General features: G+C 44.1%; 1 protein-coding gene and 2 non-coding genes across 5 annotated transcripts in view; all 3 read right to left on the reverse strand.

Annotated features, from left to right (window-relative positions):
- Positions 1-8,153, reverse strand: part of DHX35 (DEAH-box helicase 35) — a 74,256-nt gene extending 66,103 nt beyond the window's left edge. For 2 of the 3 annotated variants that reach the window (XM_068523795.1, XM_068523794.1), the window contains exons 1-2: positions 8,010-8,153; positions 1,645-1,778 (exon numbers count right to left, since the gene is read on the reverse strand). In XM_068523795.1, coding sequence (XP_068379896.1) covers positions 1,645-1,778; positions 8,010-8,049 — 174 coding nt within the window. In that variant the 5' untranslated portion in view covers positions 8,050-8,153. The remainder of the gene's footprint in view (positions 1-1,644; positions 1,779-8,009) is intronic. The other variant, XM_068523796.1, reaches the window with a different exon arrangement.
- Positions 8,154-14,073: 5,920 nt separating this feature from the next.
- Positions 14,074-14,197, reverse strand: LOC137750799 (small nucleolar RNA U109). The gene has a single exon (XR_011070584.1). It is a non-coding gene; the product is annotated as a small nucleolar RNA U109 (small nucleolar RNA).
- Positions 14,198-14,235: 38 nt separating this feature from the next.
- LOC137750800 (small nucleolar RNA U109) lies at positions 14,236-14,331 on the reverse strand. Its single transcript, XR_011070585.1, has one exon. It is a non-coding gene; the product is annotated as a small nucleolar RNA U109 (small nucleolar RNA).
- Positions 14,332-14,617: the final 286 nt, after the last annotated feature.

Genomic DNA, 14,617 nt, shown 5'->3' on the forward strand with positions numbered 1-14,617 from the left:
CTCTATGTGGATTATCTCATCTGGTCCTCGTAACAATCCTATGAGGAAGGTACCATTAGTCCCATATGACAGATAAGTAAACAGAAGCTCAGGCAGTGAGCAAGGCCACACAGCACACAAATGATGAAGCCTGGGTTTGAACTCTGAAGTCCAGCTCGAGTCCAGACACTTCATCACGGCTCAAACTGTGTCCCTCAATGGTGAACCTATGATCTTATCTCCTGAGGGTCAAACTGGTTTACATTCACACGTAATGGATGAGGTTAATCTCCTGCAGAAGAAACCCAGCATCTATCAGTACAGGAGTAACTAAAACATTTGGGGCCACAGAAAAGTCTGATCGAGGTGACTTGGCGAAATTCAGAAGGCGGCTGTTTCATATCCATTTGGAGAAAGAACGTATTAATAGAAGAGGCATTATTAGCACAGTCTAGACAAAAAAACTCCCTAAGTGCAAGGACTCGGGCAGCTTTCACCCAACACTGTCCGGAAGAAAGAGAGACACAGGTGCTGGTGGCCCCACTTACTCGGGTCATTCCAGAGATATCATACAAGGCAGGGACAGTTCATCAACCTTCGTCAGAGGCTACAGGAAATAAATATCCTTCAACTACATCTAAACCGTCCTTGGCTCTGAGCCCACTTCCTAATTACAATTTGGCTTCCCATGTGGACTTGGCAACGGGGAGAAAAGTGTGTCCATGGACTGTATTATCTGTACTGGAGAACCACGGCTCACTGTAAACAAATATACTCTTAATTCTAGTTTATACTTTGGTCTCTTATGAGTATATGTCCATTTCATGAGATTAATAAAATCACGTGTCGGGATGTGCACATGGTATGTAATAACCATACCAAAATCCCATCACTATCTCAGTGGGAGTTAATCTCTTCAACAGAAACAACCTCGTATTTCTAATTAATCTTGGGTAAAGAAATATGCCTTTAAAAAGAAAGCTAAAATTGGCCACATGTTGGTAATTTGTTGAAGATGGATGCATAAGAGTTCGCTGTGCTGTTTTCTCTACTTTTCTGTATGTTTGAACTTGTCCATAACTGAAAGCAGAGAGGGGGAAAAAAGAATGTCATTTCATTTCTTCCAGTTTTTCCAATATGTTAGATCTAACCAAAAAAAACTGTAAGGACTTTCCAGACTTACAAAGTTAACTAACACACACATATTTTGAACAGACGATCCCTTCAGATAAGGGTATCTCTGAGCTCGCTGCATTCTAAAGGATCATTAAGAGTAAGAGGAGATTATTCACTTCAGTGCCAAGTATAAAGCTACTGCCGGGCACTTCCCTGCTGGTGCAGTGGTTGAGAATCTGCCTGCCAATGCAGGGGACACGGATTCGATCCCTGGTCCGGGAAGATCCCACATGCCATGGGGCAACTAAGCCCGTGCACCACAACTACTGAGCCTGTGCGCCTAGAGCCCATGCTCCACAACAAGAGAAGCCACCGCAATGAGAAGCCCGCGCGCCGCAATGAAGAGTAGCCCCCGCTCACCACAACTAGAGAAAGCCAGAGCACAGCAACGAAGACCCAACCCAGCCAAAAAAATAATTAATTTAAAAAAAAAAAAAAGCTACTGCAGGCTGCTTCAGGCCGACGACTGAACATACTTATTTAATGTACCTTGAACACCGGCAGCTTCTGCCTCTGCTGCTCTATAGAAAGGGCGGCATAAGGATTGTAAACAACAGTCGTTGCAGAGTTTTCAGCTAGACTTTGTCTCTCTTCAGAGATGCTGACACCCGGTCCCTCTGTACCTGCAACAGAAATGTTTTTTTCAGATTCTCTGGTATAAGGAACAGAAAAATTGTGTGAAAGTTACAAATTCAAAGATGAAGATATACAACAGAAGCACTGCATTTTAATCTCAAACTACCAAAAGGTATTAAACTGTAATTTCAGGAAAGCATCTAGAAAGGCGCCTACGAGACTACAGAAGAGCCTCACTGCGGTGTCAAGAACAAAGTAGATGGCACACCTATTGGGCTCCAAACTGGCCACACGCAACTGTACATTACAGAGGACAATGTATTGAGTTCTGTCCACCATGCTGCTATTATTACCAAACTCTTAATAAAAGTGGCAGAAACCTAGTGGGAATTAGCTGAGGCAAACGATGAATCCTATCACCGTAGGATGGCAGCAAGGTTCAGGGTCAACAGGCACCGACCGGGGACTCAAATGCTGCCTGGCCTTTTTCCTTCTCTCTCTGTCCCTCTCGACAAGCTCCTTTCAGTCCCTGGGGCTGGCTTCTCTACAGGAGCTGGAATTAAGGCTGCTTCCAGGGTCAGAGCTCAGGCTCACAGTTTCTCCACCAATCACTCACTCACTCACCCAGCAAGGATGGACGTGCCAGAGATACAGCAGTGAACACTACAGATGCCGGTATTACCCTGGTGCAGCTTACTTGCTTCTCTTATTCTTCCTCCCAAAGGAACATAACTTAGTGCATAAAGTGGTAATGAAGAAAGACCCAGTGAGGGGAACCGGGAGTCCCAGGTGTGTGTTGTCTGTTTGGGAGATGAGGAAGGCTCTTTTACCCCAGCTTAGGGCCGCTGCCCAGCCTGATCCAATCAACCATGGCCCTGGACTGGGGTACAATAAGTGGCAGCGCCTATCTGAATCACAGAATTGCAGTGGTTGGTTGGGAAGTGCTGGACCAAGAAGCCACCGTGCTGAGCAGATTAAACACCAGATACCCACCGTGGCTTCTTGGTAAAAACAACGAAAAACTGGGCCTCAGGGTGGTGAAGAATAGGGAAGCCATATCCCCCCATGAAAAGTTGTTCAACGTACAACTTTTAGCCTGAAAAGGAAAATGCCTTAGGAGGAACATGGGTTCAATTTTTATCATCAGCCTCTGTAACTTTTCACACCAAATCGTTCGTGCAGCCCAAGACAGAACTCAGAGTAATAAGTAAACGATACAGGGTTCAGAATTCAACTCAACATAAGGAAGTTATCTCTAAAAGTTAAGATTTGTTCAGTACAGGGGTATGCCACCTTTGTGAATCAATAACCACCCCCGCCAGAAGTTCACAGCCCTCTGTTAGGGGTGCTACAGGGATAATTACCCAATACTATCACCTCCCGGGTTTTCTGAACTCAGAATCTGTGATGCTATGTGAAAGTACAGAGGCTTTGTGATAAGAATATTTAGCCCAGTGATTTATTTTTACATTTTTGAGGGGTCCCAGATCCCTTTGACAATCTAATAAAGGCTATGAACTCCATCTCCTGAAAAACACACCAGAATGTAATTTATCAGAACACAAAATGCTGGAGGTCCAGAAACCCCCTAGAGCTAAATTTAGAATCACTGCTGTAGATCTCTGATCCCTTTTCCTTTCGTTTCTAGGAACATAGTTGTGTTCCGGAGGTCCAAGGTTGCCAAAAATCAGGTAAGTGGGGCACTGCTGTATTGTTTTGCCAAAATGTTGACCTTCCTTTCAACAAGATAAAAGATAGAACAGGACCTGGAATAAAGCCTGTGCTCAAAGAGGTGAGTTTCCTTTCCTTTCTACCCTTATTATCACTACCTCTGATTAACTCCTTGTAATCTTCACCCAAGAAAACTAGCGCAAAGAAATAGCTTATCCTCATCAGCTCTGTTTTTGTCCTGAATTCCCTCCTTTTCCAAACATTCTAAACCTTTACAGCATGTCTAGAATCTTTTATTTTTTTTTTTAATTTATATTTATTTTTGGCTGCATTGGGTCTTCGCTGCTGCGCGCGGGCTTTCTCTAGTTGCGGCGAGCGGGGGCTACTCTTCATTGTGGTGCGCGGGCTTCAGTAGTTGTGGCTCACAGGCTCTAGAGCACAGGCGCAGTAGTTGTGGCGCACGGGCTTAGTGGCTCCGCGGCATGTGGGATCTTCCCGGACCAGGGCTCGAACCCGTGTCACCTGCATTGGCAGATGGATTCTTAACCACTGCGCCACCAGGGAAGCCCCTACAGCATGTCTAGAATCCTTTAACATTGCTCCCGCAACGTCTCTTACTTCCTCCCACACCAAGGTTTAATCCATCCAGGTGTCTTCCTGACTACCCCATCCCTCCTGTCTCTAACCTACAGCCAAGTTCACCTCAGTACATTCAGTTATGAGGTCTTTTACGAGAACAGCTACTGTCAGTCAATGAGGAGCATGTCTCCTCCATACAGAAGACTTCATTCAACCAAACCAGGCTGACTTCCCCGCCATATATACATCCCACGGGCCATGCTGGCTGCCTATGGTTTGTTTTTTCCCTTGGGAACATTCTCAGTGGTTAAGCAAGTAACAAGTTTGTAATTCTTGTAATTCTTGTAAACCATTTCCCCATCTATCAAACAAGGCTGATAACAGCACCAGCCCCCACCAATCTAGCAGTCCCTCTAACCCAATTTTTCAGTTTGAGTGGTGACCCATTAATGGCTTAGGAAACTCATGTAGTGGGTCATGGCTAGCACTTTCTAAAGATGAACTAGAAATAGAATAGAAAGTACCAGAGTGCACCCCAAGAAGCAATATTGTTTTTGTACAACTCTTTTTAGTTGTGTGTGTGTATGTGTATGCACACACATGTGCATGCATGCTGAATCACAACACAATACATTATGTGCACCCATGCTGGGTCACAACACATTTCTTACTGTATTATCAGGTCAAAAAATCTTCAAAGCTGTTGTTATAAAGTGTTTGCCAGGCACGTTGTCAAACATTGATTTTATCATTAAATATTTGTTGAATGAAGGAAGGAAAAAGGCCAGGCCCTTCTGATCCACTTGTACTAGCAAATCAAGTCAAACTTTTTTCTACAAAAAACTCAGGCAGCTCATACAAAGATCTTAAGGCAGAGATCACAAACTGGTAGAGATCACAAACTAGTTACTCAAGGACCCCGAATATGCCACTGTTAAAATGTTTGAAATCATTCATTTAAAACATGTAAAAATTTCCCATTCTAATCTGGATATTGAGCCCGTATGACACCAACTGGGTGGAACCATGTACAGCTTCCTGCTTTAGATAGCATGTGTACGCTTCAGTGTAATCAATACTGTACACATATCAGTGTACACATGCTCTAGTTTGCCACAGTTCCCACCACTCCCTATTATTTCCACCCAGCACCTTCACTTATTTAGATTGTCCCAGGGCTTCCCTGGTGGTGCAGTGGTTGAGAATCTGCCTGCCAATGCAGGGGACACGGGTTCGAGCCCTGGTCTGGGAAGATCCCACATGCCGCGTAGCAACTAAGCCCGTGTGCCACAAGTACTGAGCCTGCGCATCTGGAGCCTGTGCTCCGCAACAAGAGAAGCCACCACAATGAGAACCCATGCACCGCAACGAGAAGTAGCCCCCGCTTGCCGCAACTAGAGAAAGCCCACACACAGCAACGAAGACCCAACGCAGCCAAAAATAAATTTAAAAAAAAAAATGTTTTTAAAGATATTGTTACTGCTTAATAAGATGACGTAAGTAAAAGTGACTAGCACAAAGGGCCCAGTAAGTGTGCACTAAATCCACTCCCATCTCAGTGAATGACAACAGTTTACCTAGAACAGTGGTTCCCAAACTTTGATGCACACGTGAATTACCTGGGGATCTTTAAAAAATACTGACGCCTGGTTCCTAGCCCCTCCGGACTTCTGATTTATTACCATGGGGTATGACTGAACAGCAGGAGTTTTAAAAGCTTCCCAAGTGATTCAACTATACAGCAAAATTTGAGAACCACTTACCAAGATAGTCACTGAACCCAGAAATCTGAGTCATTACCGACTTTACCTTCCCCTACATCTGCCTCTAAAATCTCTCCCATAAGGTCCCTCCCTACTGCTCACATGCCAGAACTGAGGTTTTCAATATCCCTTCTCGATTTTAGTAGCACCTTCTCATAAGGGTGTCCCTGACTCTAATTTCCTCCCCCAAGCATTCTGCTCACCAAGGTCAGAGTTATCTTCCAAAACTAAACCTCATTGTGTTACCTCCTGTTTAAAAACAGTGAAACCCAAATTCTTTAACTTGCATGGAGACTTCTCACGATGAGGCCCCTACTTACCTTTCTGGCTTCATCTCCTACTACGCCCCAAAATATACCCTGCCACTAAACACCACACTACTCAATTATTTTGGTGTTTTGGACACTGCTGAGGTACCATCCCACTTTGCCTCTGTTCATGCTACACCCTTTAGAGCTCCATTCTCCTACCTCTCTGCAGAACAAAGCCTCATTTGTGCTTCAACGTTCACCTCAAAAATATCACTGTCTTGATGAAGTATTTCTTATCCACACGTTCAAACTTTCCCCCTCTTCTAATACTTCCAAGTAATTATAATAGTTAGTATGTATCTAGTGCTAAGAGCTTGATGTGTATTCTCATTTAATCCTCAAAACAATCCTTTGGGTAGGTGTCATTCCCAATTTACAGGTGGGGTAACCGTGATTTTCCCAAATCACCAAGTTAGTAAATGATAGTCAGGATGGTCTCTACAGTCTGACCCTAGTAGAGCTCATCTTCCTTACCACCGCCTTGTTCTGCCTTACTTTAAAATCTCTTAAAGAGGATATCCGACTTCATATTATAATTGCGAGAGAGAGAGTATAAATCTTGAGAGCAGAGCAGAGCCCTAGTCATCCGTATTTGTCTCCTAACCACAAGGCGAGGTGTTCAGTAAGTATAACTTCAGCGAATGAACTAAATAATGGAATAGAACTCTTAGAATCATCCCATGTTCTTTAACCAAAAGAGTAGCTGGTCTGATTTTCAACAATTCATTTAGGCCTTTATTGTACTTAACACTTTGACCTGTTATTAAAGGCTTGAATAAATAAAATAGAGGATATCTCATTACCTAATGGGATCTTAGCTTTGGCTGCAAATAAAACTCAGAATGGATAATTGGCTGATGACTTAAATGCTGAATCATAAAATTATCGTTAGGGGACAAGCTACAGATTTTAAAAAAAGAATTAACACAACCCTTGCTTAGGTTTATCTTCATCATCATTGATAGGCACGTTCAGAATTTCTGGGAACCACTCTAAAATACCCTTTAAAAGCTTCCCTTATATTACCTTCTCTGCCTTATTTCATTTTTGCTGCAATATACAATACTGTGCACATCCAGACCTGCGGAGGTGCAAGTGGTGGGGAAAAAAACAAGCTGGTAACCCTTTAAGAAACTTTTGTTTTTCACAGGAAACTTATGGAAGAGGAGGAAGGGTCTGGCACGTAAACATGCAATAAAATCCTGACTAATGAGTAAATTCAAACAAAACAAGCAAATCATTTTGCGGCTGACAATGGTGTTAGCCTGCAAGAGGGGGAGTGGGTGACAGCCAATACGAAGGGGGGTGTTCACTTTCTGGCAGACACGTGGGGCGGACAGAAACCCAAAAACAGACTAAGATACTTTCCCTTTTAATGATCACTTCCTCTACATCAAACAATGCGTCGTGCTCGTTATTCCAGCCCACAGGATAGATGTTACTATTCTGCCCATCTCAGAGATAAGAAGACTAAGACTAAGAAGGGTTAAATGACTTGCCCAAAGGAACTCTGCTACTCTAAGGCAGAGCCGAGAATTCGAACCCAGGCAGTCTGATTTCCTAACATGAACTCCTAAACCCCGAGCAGCAGCCCCTCTCCGGCCCCAGCGTAGCCCCAGGGCGGTAACAGGACACGCGTGGGCGCTTTAGCGTTTCCCCATCGCACGGGTTGGGCAAGACAGGCATCAGGAGTGAGGAAAACGAGGCCTGGGGTGGCTGAGAGACTGGAACGAGGTCACACGGTGAACTTCTGCCCCGGCTGGGGGCGGATCCCTGAATCCCTCGGGACCACTGTGGGCGCCTAAGCCGCGGAGCCCACCAGCTCGGTGGCAGCGGTGGCCAGCTCGCTGAGGTCAGGCCTGCGAGCAGGGCCGCAGGCGCCAGGACGCCGGCCGCGGGGCCAAGACCGAAGTCAAGCTGCCGCATCGGCCCAGCGTTCCGCCAAGGGCCTTACCGGGTCTCCAGAACTTCACCGGTACCACGGGCGCAGCCATGCTGAGGTGAAAGGTCCCGAGGAAGGCTCCACCCCTCCTTTGCGCACGAGGCCCCGAAGGGGCCGCGAGGCGTGGCCCGTGAGGAGCCCGGGCCCGGGAGCTTCCGTGGTGTTACGGCCACGCCCCCGTGACTACCGCCCCCTCTGAGCCACGTGACGTGCGTTTCAGCCCCGCCGCGGGGCCCATGTGACCCGCCCCGCCATATTGGAGAAAAGGGTGCGCTTCTCCGCCTCTTTAGCGTGAGGGACCTGGGTTTTAAGTGGCCTCCCTAGGAGCATGGCGGTCCTTGGGTGGCGGCCGCACATCTCGGGAAGGGCGAGCTTTGGGAAGGGACCGCTGGCACGAGAGTTTGTCGCCGTCTGCGTCACTCGGTGGGCAAGGAGGCAGTGTATCCCAAATTAATGTTACGTTACAAGCTATCACAGCTGTACTATTTCTTTTTTCTTTTTCAAGAGTTGTCATATACAAGAGTAACTAAGGGAGTTCAGCACAGCCTTAAGGGGCAGAATTAGAACCAGAGGGTGGACATATTTTGGAGCTGCCTCCAGCAGTGAGTTTTCTAGCTCTGCAGGTGCGTGAGCATAGGCTGCAGACTACCTCTCAGGGCACCGGAGGCAGGATTCAAGCTGTTTGCAGAGTTAGAATAAATGTTGTCATTTTCAAACTTGAGACACTTCTATACTTACTAAATTTATTTTATTTATTTACTTATTTCTGGCTGCTTTGGGTCTTTGCTGTGCGCGGGCTTTCTTTAGTTGTGGCGAGCAGGGGCTACTCTTCGTTGAGGTACGCGGGCTTCTCATTGTGGTGGCTTCTCGTTGCGGAGCACGGGCTCTAGGTGCGCAGGCTTAAGTAGTTGTGGCGCGCAGGCTCAGTAGTTGTGGCGCACGGGCTTAGCTGCTCCGCGGCATGTCGGATCTAACCGGACCAGGGCTCGAACCCGTGTTCCCTGCATTGGCAGCCGGATCCTTAACCACTGCGCCACCAGCGAAGCCCTGTACTATTTCCTTTAGTCTCCAGATTTTCAGATTGGAGGATAATAATAGTAACTACCCCTAGGGTTTTCTGGTTCAGTAGATATTGGGCGCCTACCGTGCGCCCAGGTACTGCAGTTTCAGCCTCTTCTTTCACGGAGCTTGTGTCCAAGGCGGCGGGGTGTGGGGGGGAGGATGTCGTGGGAGTAATTGAGTAAATGCTCGATAAACAGTAGTGTCTATTATTACCAGTAAATAAAACAGTGGAAACAGTATGCAAGTCTTTAGGGACCTTGAGAGTAATGCTGAAAAGGGGAAGGGGGAATGGATTAAAATAAGAAACTTAGAAATGGGTAGATTTGTTAGGCTAGGACACTAGCCCAATGTTTCCTCTAGTTTGACTACTCATGATTCAAATGCTTGTGAAAAATACAGATTCTAGACCCCAATAAATCCCGAATCAGAATTTCCAGGGGCATGGCCTGGGAACCTGCATTTCGAGCCACTCCACAGATGATTCTTTCCAGCAACCAGTTTGAGAAAGATTCTACTAATCCAAATGAGAGCTAATAAGCTCGAGTAATAGGAAATGTTTAATGGATAGGCAACTAATTGGAAGGAAGTGAGAGGCTTCAGAATCTATGCGCTTTAGAGCTGTGAAGAAAATTCTGCATTCTTTTGAGAGAAATGGCATAGTCATGGAAATATCAAGGGTTTTGGAGACAAGTAGACATGATTTGGAATCCTAACTTTGCCATTTCCTAGCTCCTGGCTGTCATCCAATCTAAGTTGTAAAATGAGGTTTAAAAAGGTTGTATTAAATGAGAGAACACGTAAAGCCTTACTGTGTAAGACACAGCAGGCATTCAATGTTAGCTCCTGATAACTCAAATAGAGCAAATCCACCAGGGGAAAAATCAGACTTTACATACATACACCAATTTCCAAATATCCCTTTTGATTTAGTTCCATAATAATGAAAATAGGGTTCACTATTTTCAGTGATCATCACTGTGCCTAGAATTCTCCATCAATCCTTTAATATCCTTCTAAGAGTCAGCTCTAAGAAGACTTCTCTAAATTCACAATCCAACTTAAGTATTCTCCCTCTGCAGACCTGTGTGCTCACTTTTGTGATTTAACACTTATTTAGCTGAACTATACTTAATCTGCCTGCACTATTACACTGGGAGCTTCTTGAGAAGAAGCATCATATCATATTCTTATTATAGCCCAATAATAAAGTGACTATTGAGTAATGTATACATGAACACCATGCTTTATACTTAATTTTAATTCTTAATGACATTGATTCTTCCTTGTTTTATTTTTGTCTGATTTTCACTAAGGGCCCAAGTATACAAAACAGGGTTTATACATAAATACAAGGGAAAATTAAATAAATGCCACTTTTTACGATTCCTGTATTTTATAAATTACTCTATGACTTACATGAAGACTTCCTATTTACAAAGAGATAGTGTAGTAAGACATGCCCAAATTACTGGATCATAATCTTAAAGCTGGAGGAGACTTTAATTGTCTAGTCTAAATTCTCTGTTTTATAGAAGAAAAACCTGAGGCCCATGGAGGTCAAAAGGACTTCATCAGAATCAATGAGCTCATTTAGTATCAGAACTGAAACTAGAATTCAGGCTTTCTAATTCCCAGGCCAGTGGTTTTCAACCACATGGACCATTTAAAACCATTAGAGCTTAGCTCTCCTCAATGAGAATTAGTTCATCTAACTCGGAAAGTTCTGAGCCCAGCGGTCTCCAATGGATTGTTTTGCTTTCAAAGACTTCTACTAGGGAAAACACCTAAGTAATAACCTAGATGTTGATGATGTGGTTTTATTGCCGCAAACTAGGAATGGTCTCAATGGACTATCTTACCTTTCCTAATTAACTATTTTCAGAAAGAATGGCCTAAAATAACTACTCTAAAAATTAAAACCATTATTTCTTGAGATGGCATCCAGAATTTATTTAGCTCATTGCCAACAATTACATGAAAGTTTGATCATTGTGTTACATTTTGCAACTTCCAAATGATAGATTTTCCACAAAGATACTCCTCAGAATGTTCCATAGGTACATTTTAGAAGTTTTTCTCTGCCTATGGTGGTTAACTGGTACTTTCTGCTTTGAAGTATTTCCCATCCAACCGTCTTAGCCATGTTTAGGAGGCATAGGATTTAGGAGTTTTCATCTTTGTACCAGTTAAGGCTTTTATGTAACAAGTAGTAAAAAAACCCAATCCATTCTCTCATAGGCAAAAATGGCTCTTGTAATCTAAAAAGTCCAAGTAGTTCTGATTTGAGACACGGCTGCATTGGGACACATAGGACATAATCAGGGCTTGCTTCTGATCATCACATTCTGCCTTCTGCTGACCCAGGTGTCACATAGTAACTAGATGGCCATGTCAACTCACGTCACATCCTCTCAGCATCAAGACTCTTTCCAAAAATTCCCGGCAAAAGTATCTGGCTGGTCACATATCTATCCCTGAATCAATCACTAGGGCCAGGGAATATGGCGTACTGACTAGCTTAAACCTGGGTCATACACTCCTCCCCAAATCAGGTGTGCTCCGCTTCACCAGAACCACATGGACTGAGAGCTGGAAACAGAATGGTTCCTCAGAGGGATTTCTGAGAGTGAGATTATCAGAGGTCGAATGAATGAAGCAAAAATAATAGGTAGCCATCCATGTACTCACGTACAGTAAATCCCCTACATACGAATCTTCAAGTTGCAAACTTTCAAAGATGCGAACATGCGTTCACATATCCAATCTTAAGTTAGTTCACGTGTCTGGCATACATTGTCAAGTGCATGCATCCTCTACAAGTGGTTGTGCTTTTGTGTACTTTACAGTACTGTTGCTGTGCAACACGAGGAGCTTACTAATGAAGACCTGATGGAATTGGAAGCCCAGAGAAAAGGACGAAGAGAGACAAGAGGAAGAAGAAGTAACTGAAGAACCGAAGAGGTTCACGACGCAGGAAATGGCAAGGGGATTTTCTTTGTTTGAGGAGGCACTGTTAGTTTTTGAGGCACAGGACCTGAACATAGAACAGTACACAAAGGTTGCAGCAGCCGTTCAGAATGCAATACAGTGCTACCGTGTCATCAATGACAAAAAAAAAAGAGCTACTACCCAGACATCACTGGATCGTTTTTTCAAGAGGATAGAATTGAATCCAGCAAGGACCAGAACCTGAGCCATCAACGTCAGGCGTGAGTGAAATTGCAGCTTGCCCTCCGTCTCCTATTGCTGACGATCCTTCAGCTCTACCATCTCCCACCTCCTCTCCCTCCATTCAGTAACTCTTCTTGCCTGTTCACTCAATTCCAGCCCAGCCCCTGTATGCCAGCTGTTGTACTGTACTACCGTACTTTTCAAGGTACGGTACTGTAAGATTAAAAATGGTTTTATTTTTTGTTTTTTTATGTATTATTTCTGTGAAAAATATTATAAACCTATTACAGTACTGTACTATATAGCCGATTGTGTTAGTTGGGTACCTAGGCTAACTCTGTTGGACTTACAAATTGGACTTACGAACGCGCTCTAGGAATGGAACTCGTTCGTATGTAGGGGACTTACTCTTAACACTAGAACTCTTGGCTTCCTAAGAAAAATCCTAACTGCCCTTGGGTCTCCTCCATGAAGCCAGATCAGAGAGAGCTAGCTATCCCCCAGCCTGAAAAGAGGTAGTTCTTTGCAGAATTGCCTTTCCTGAATTGTACTACACGGGGATTTTCCACTGCATCTAAGGTGTAGCCCTCGGCAACTTGTACCATATGTAAACCTGTCTGGTTTGTTCACTTGCATACAAATGATCGGGTTCACACAAGTATTAGCAGAAGCAAAAGTGTTTACTCAGCTCCAAGGATTTGGGTACAGAGGTGTGGAGAATCCACTAGAAGAGACTCAGCTAAATACTAGGGAAGTCTCTATGATGTTGGCTTGAGGAATTTTGCTCATCTATGGAACTGGACAAGTTGGGGAGGGCAAGGTCTGCCAGGTGCTTTCTAGATAGGATGACTGTATGCTTGCTTTATTGTTCAAATTGGGATGCTTTGGAGAATGAAAGCGGGGAGTTCACGGGCATAAACTGGACCTCTGCCAGGCAAACTGGGGTATATTTCCAGGTCGTGTGGCACCAGGGAACCTAGAATAACAATGCCTCTGAACATACTCAACATAAGGTACGTATTCCATGCTCACGGAATACATCTGAATACATTCAACTCCTTTATAGCTTTAGACAACTGCCCTTGTGGGGTCTGGTGTTTGGGCATACCCCAGAACACCTGTCATTGTGTTTATTATCTGAACACTTCACAGTACCAATTTTATGAGAATCCTTGTGAGAAATTCTTACCTGATCTTAGAATTGTTCTTCCTGTACCTGGAGTTACTTTAATCTTATGGACACTGTGGATGGTGGATCTGACCAGTTTTCTCTTTCTGCCTTGGCTACTGAGAAGCTTAAAGTGTGTGGCCTGCCCAAAGTGAGTGTGTCGGTCATGGTGGCATGCACTGATAGCCTCCTTCCTGATTCTTTTTTTCATCCCCGCCCTCTGGTTTCTTTCACGTTAACTTTTCACTTACGTGATCTTGTACCTTAGGTTTTCTTGTTAGTTGCTTGAAGTCCTGTAAGTAGAAAACAGATACTCCCCAACCCAACGGCCCACAGAGGTGGGGTGGCCATCTCTTCAGCTGACTCCTTCAGTTTTTCAGGCATGTCGACCCTGACATCTGATTGGGTTGAACTTCAAACTGTATGGCTCTCTAATTCAAACTCATCAGGGAGAAAATCATGAGACAGCAGAGTCTGAACACTGACTATTTGATGATACCGAGAAATTTTTATCAAAGTTGTTTAGGTGTGATGGAGGTATTGTGGTTATGTTTTTTTATCTTTCAGACATATATACTGAAATCTTTACAGCCAAGTCTGTAATGGCCAAGTCTGACATTAAACAGATATGGACATATAATTCTCTCCCAGGGAGGGGCAACACATTTTTTATTTTAATGTAGGAGAAATACACTACTACTCAACCTCTACTGTAAGGCTGGCAGCCCTGAGAACTCCTTTTTTAATGTAGCATGTTATGCTGGAGCCCTGAGAACTCCTTTTTTAATGTAGCATGTTATGCTGGAGCCCTGAGAACTCCTTTTTTAATGTAGCATGTTATGCTGGAGCCCTGAGAGCTCCTTTTTTAATGTAGCATGTTATGGATGTATTCCTGCTTCCAAAGGAATGAGGAGCAGACATTTCCACATGCAAGACAATAACATATTTTTGAACCAAACAGTCTGCCATACTCACCCTCCCCTCCCCTGGAAGTAGGGCCAATAAGTCAACATTTTAAACAAGGACCCCAGCTGACTCTGATGTAGGTGGTCCTCAGATCTCACCTTGAGAAATTCCACCCTATAATGATATTCTTTCCACACTCAAGAGCCAGAAAAGCTTTGCTTACTCTGAGAGACCAGGCCATTTTCTTAGGATTCCACATACCTCTTTTTCTTATTTCTAATCGCTGGCAACACTTTCAGAAAATAATGGCTTT

Source organism: Eschrichtius robustus, chromosome 16 (genome assembly GCF_028021215.1).
Source record: "Eschrichtius robustus isolate mEscRob2 chromosome 16, mEscRob2.pri, whole genome shotgun sequence".
NCBI lineage: Eukaryota > Metazoa > Chordata > Mammalia > Artiodactyla > Eschrichtiidae > Eschrichtius > Eschrichtius robustus.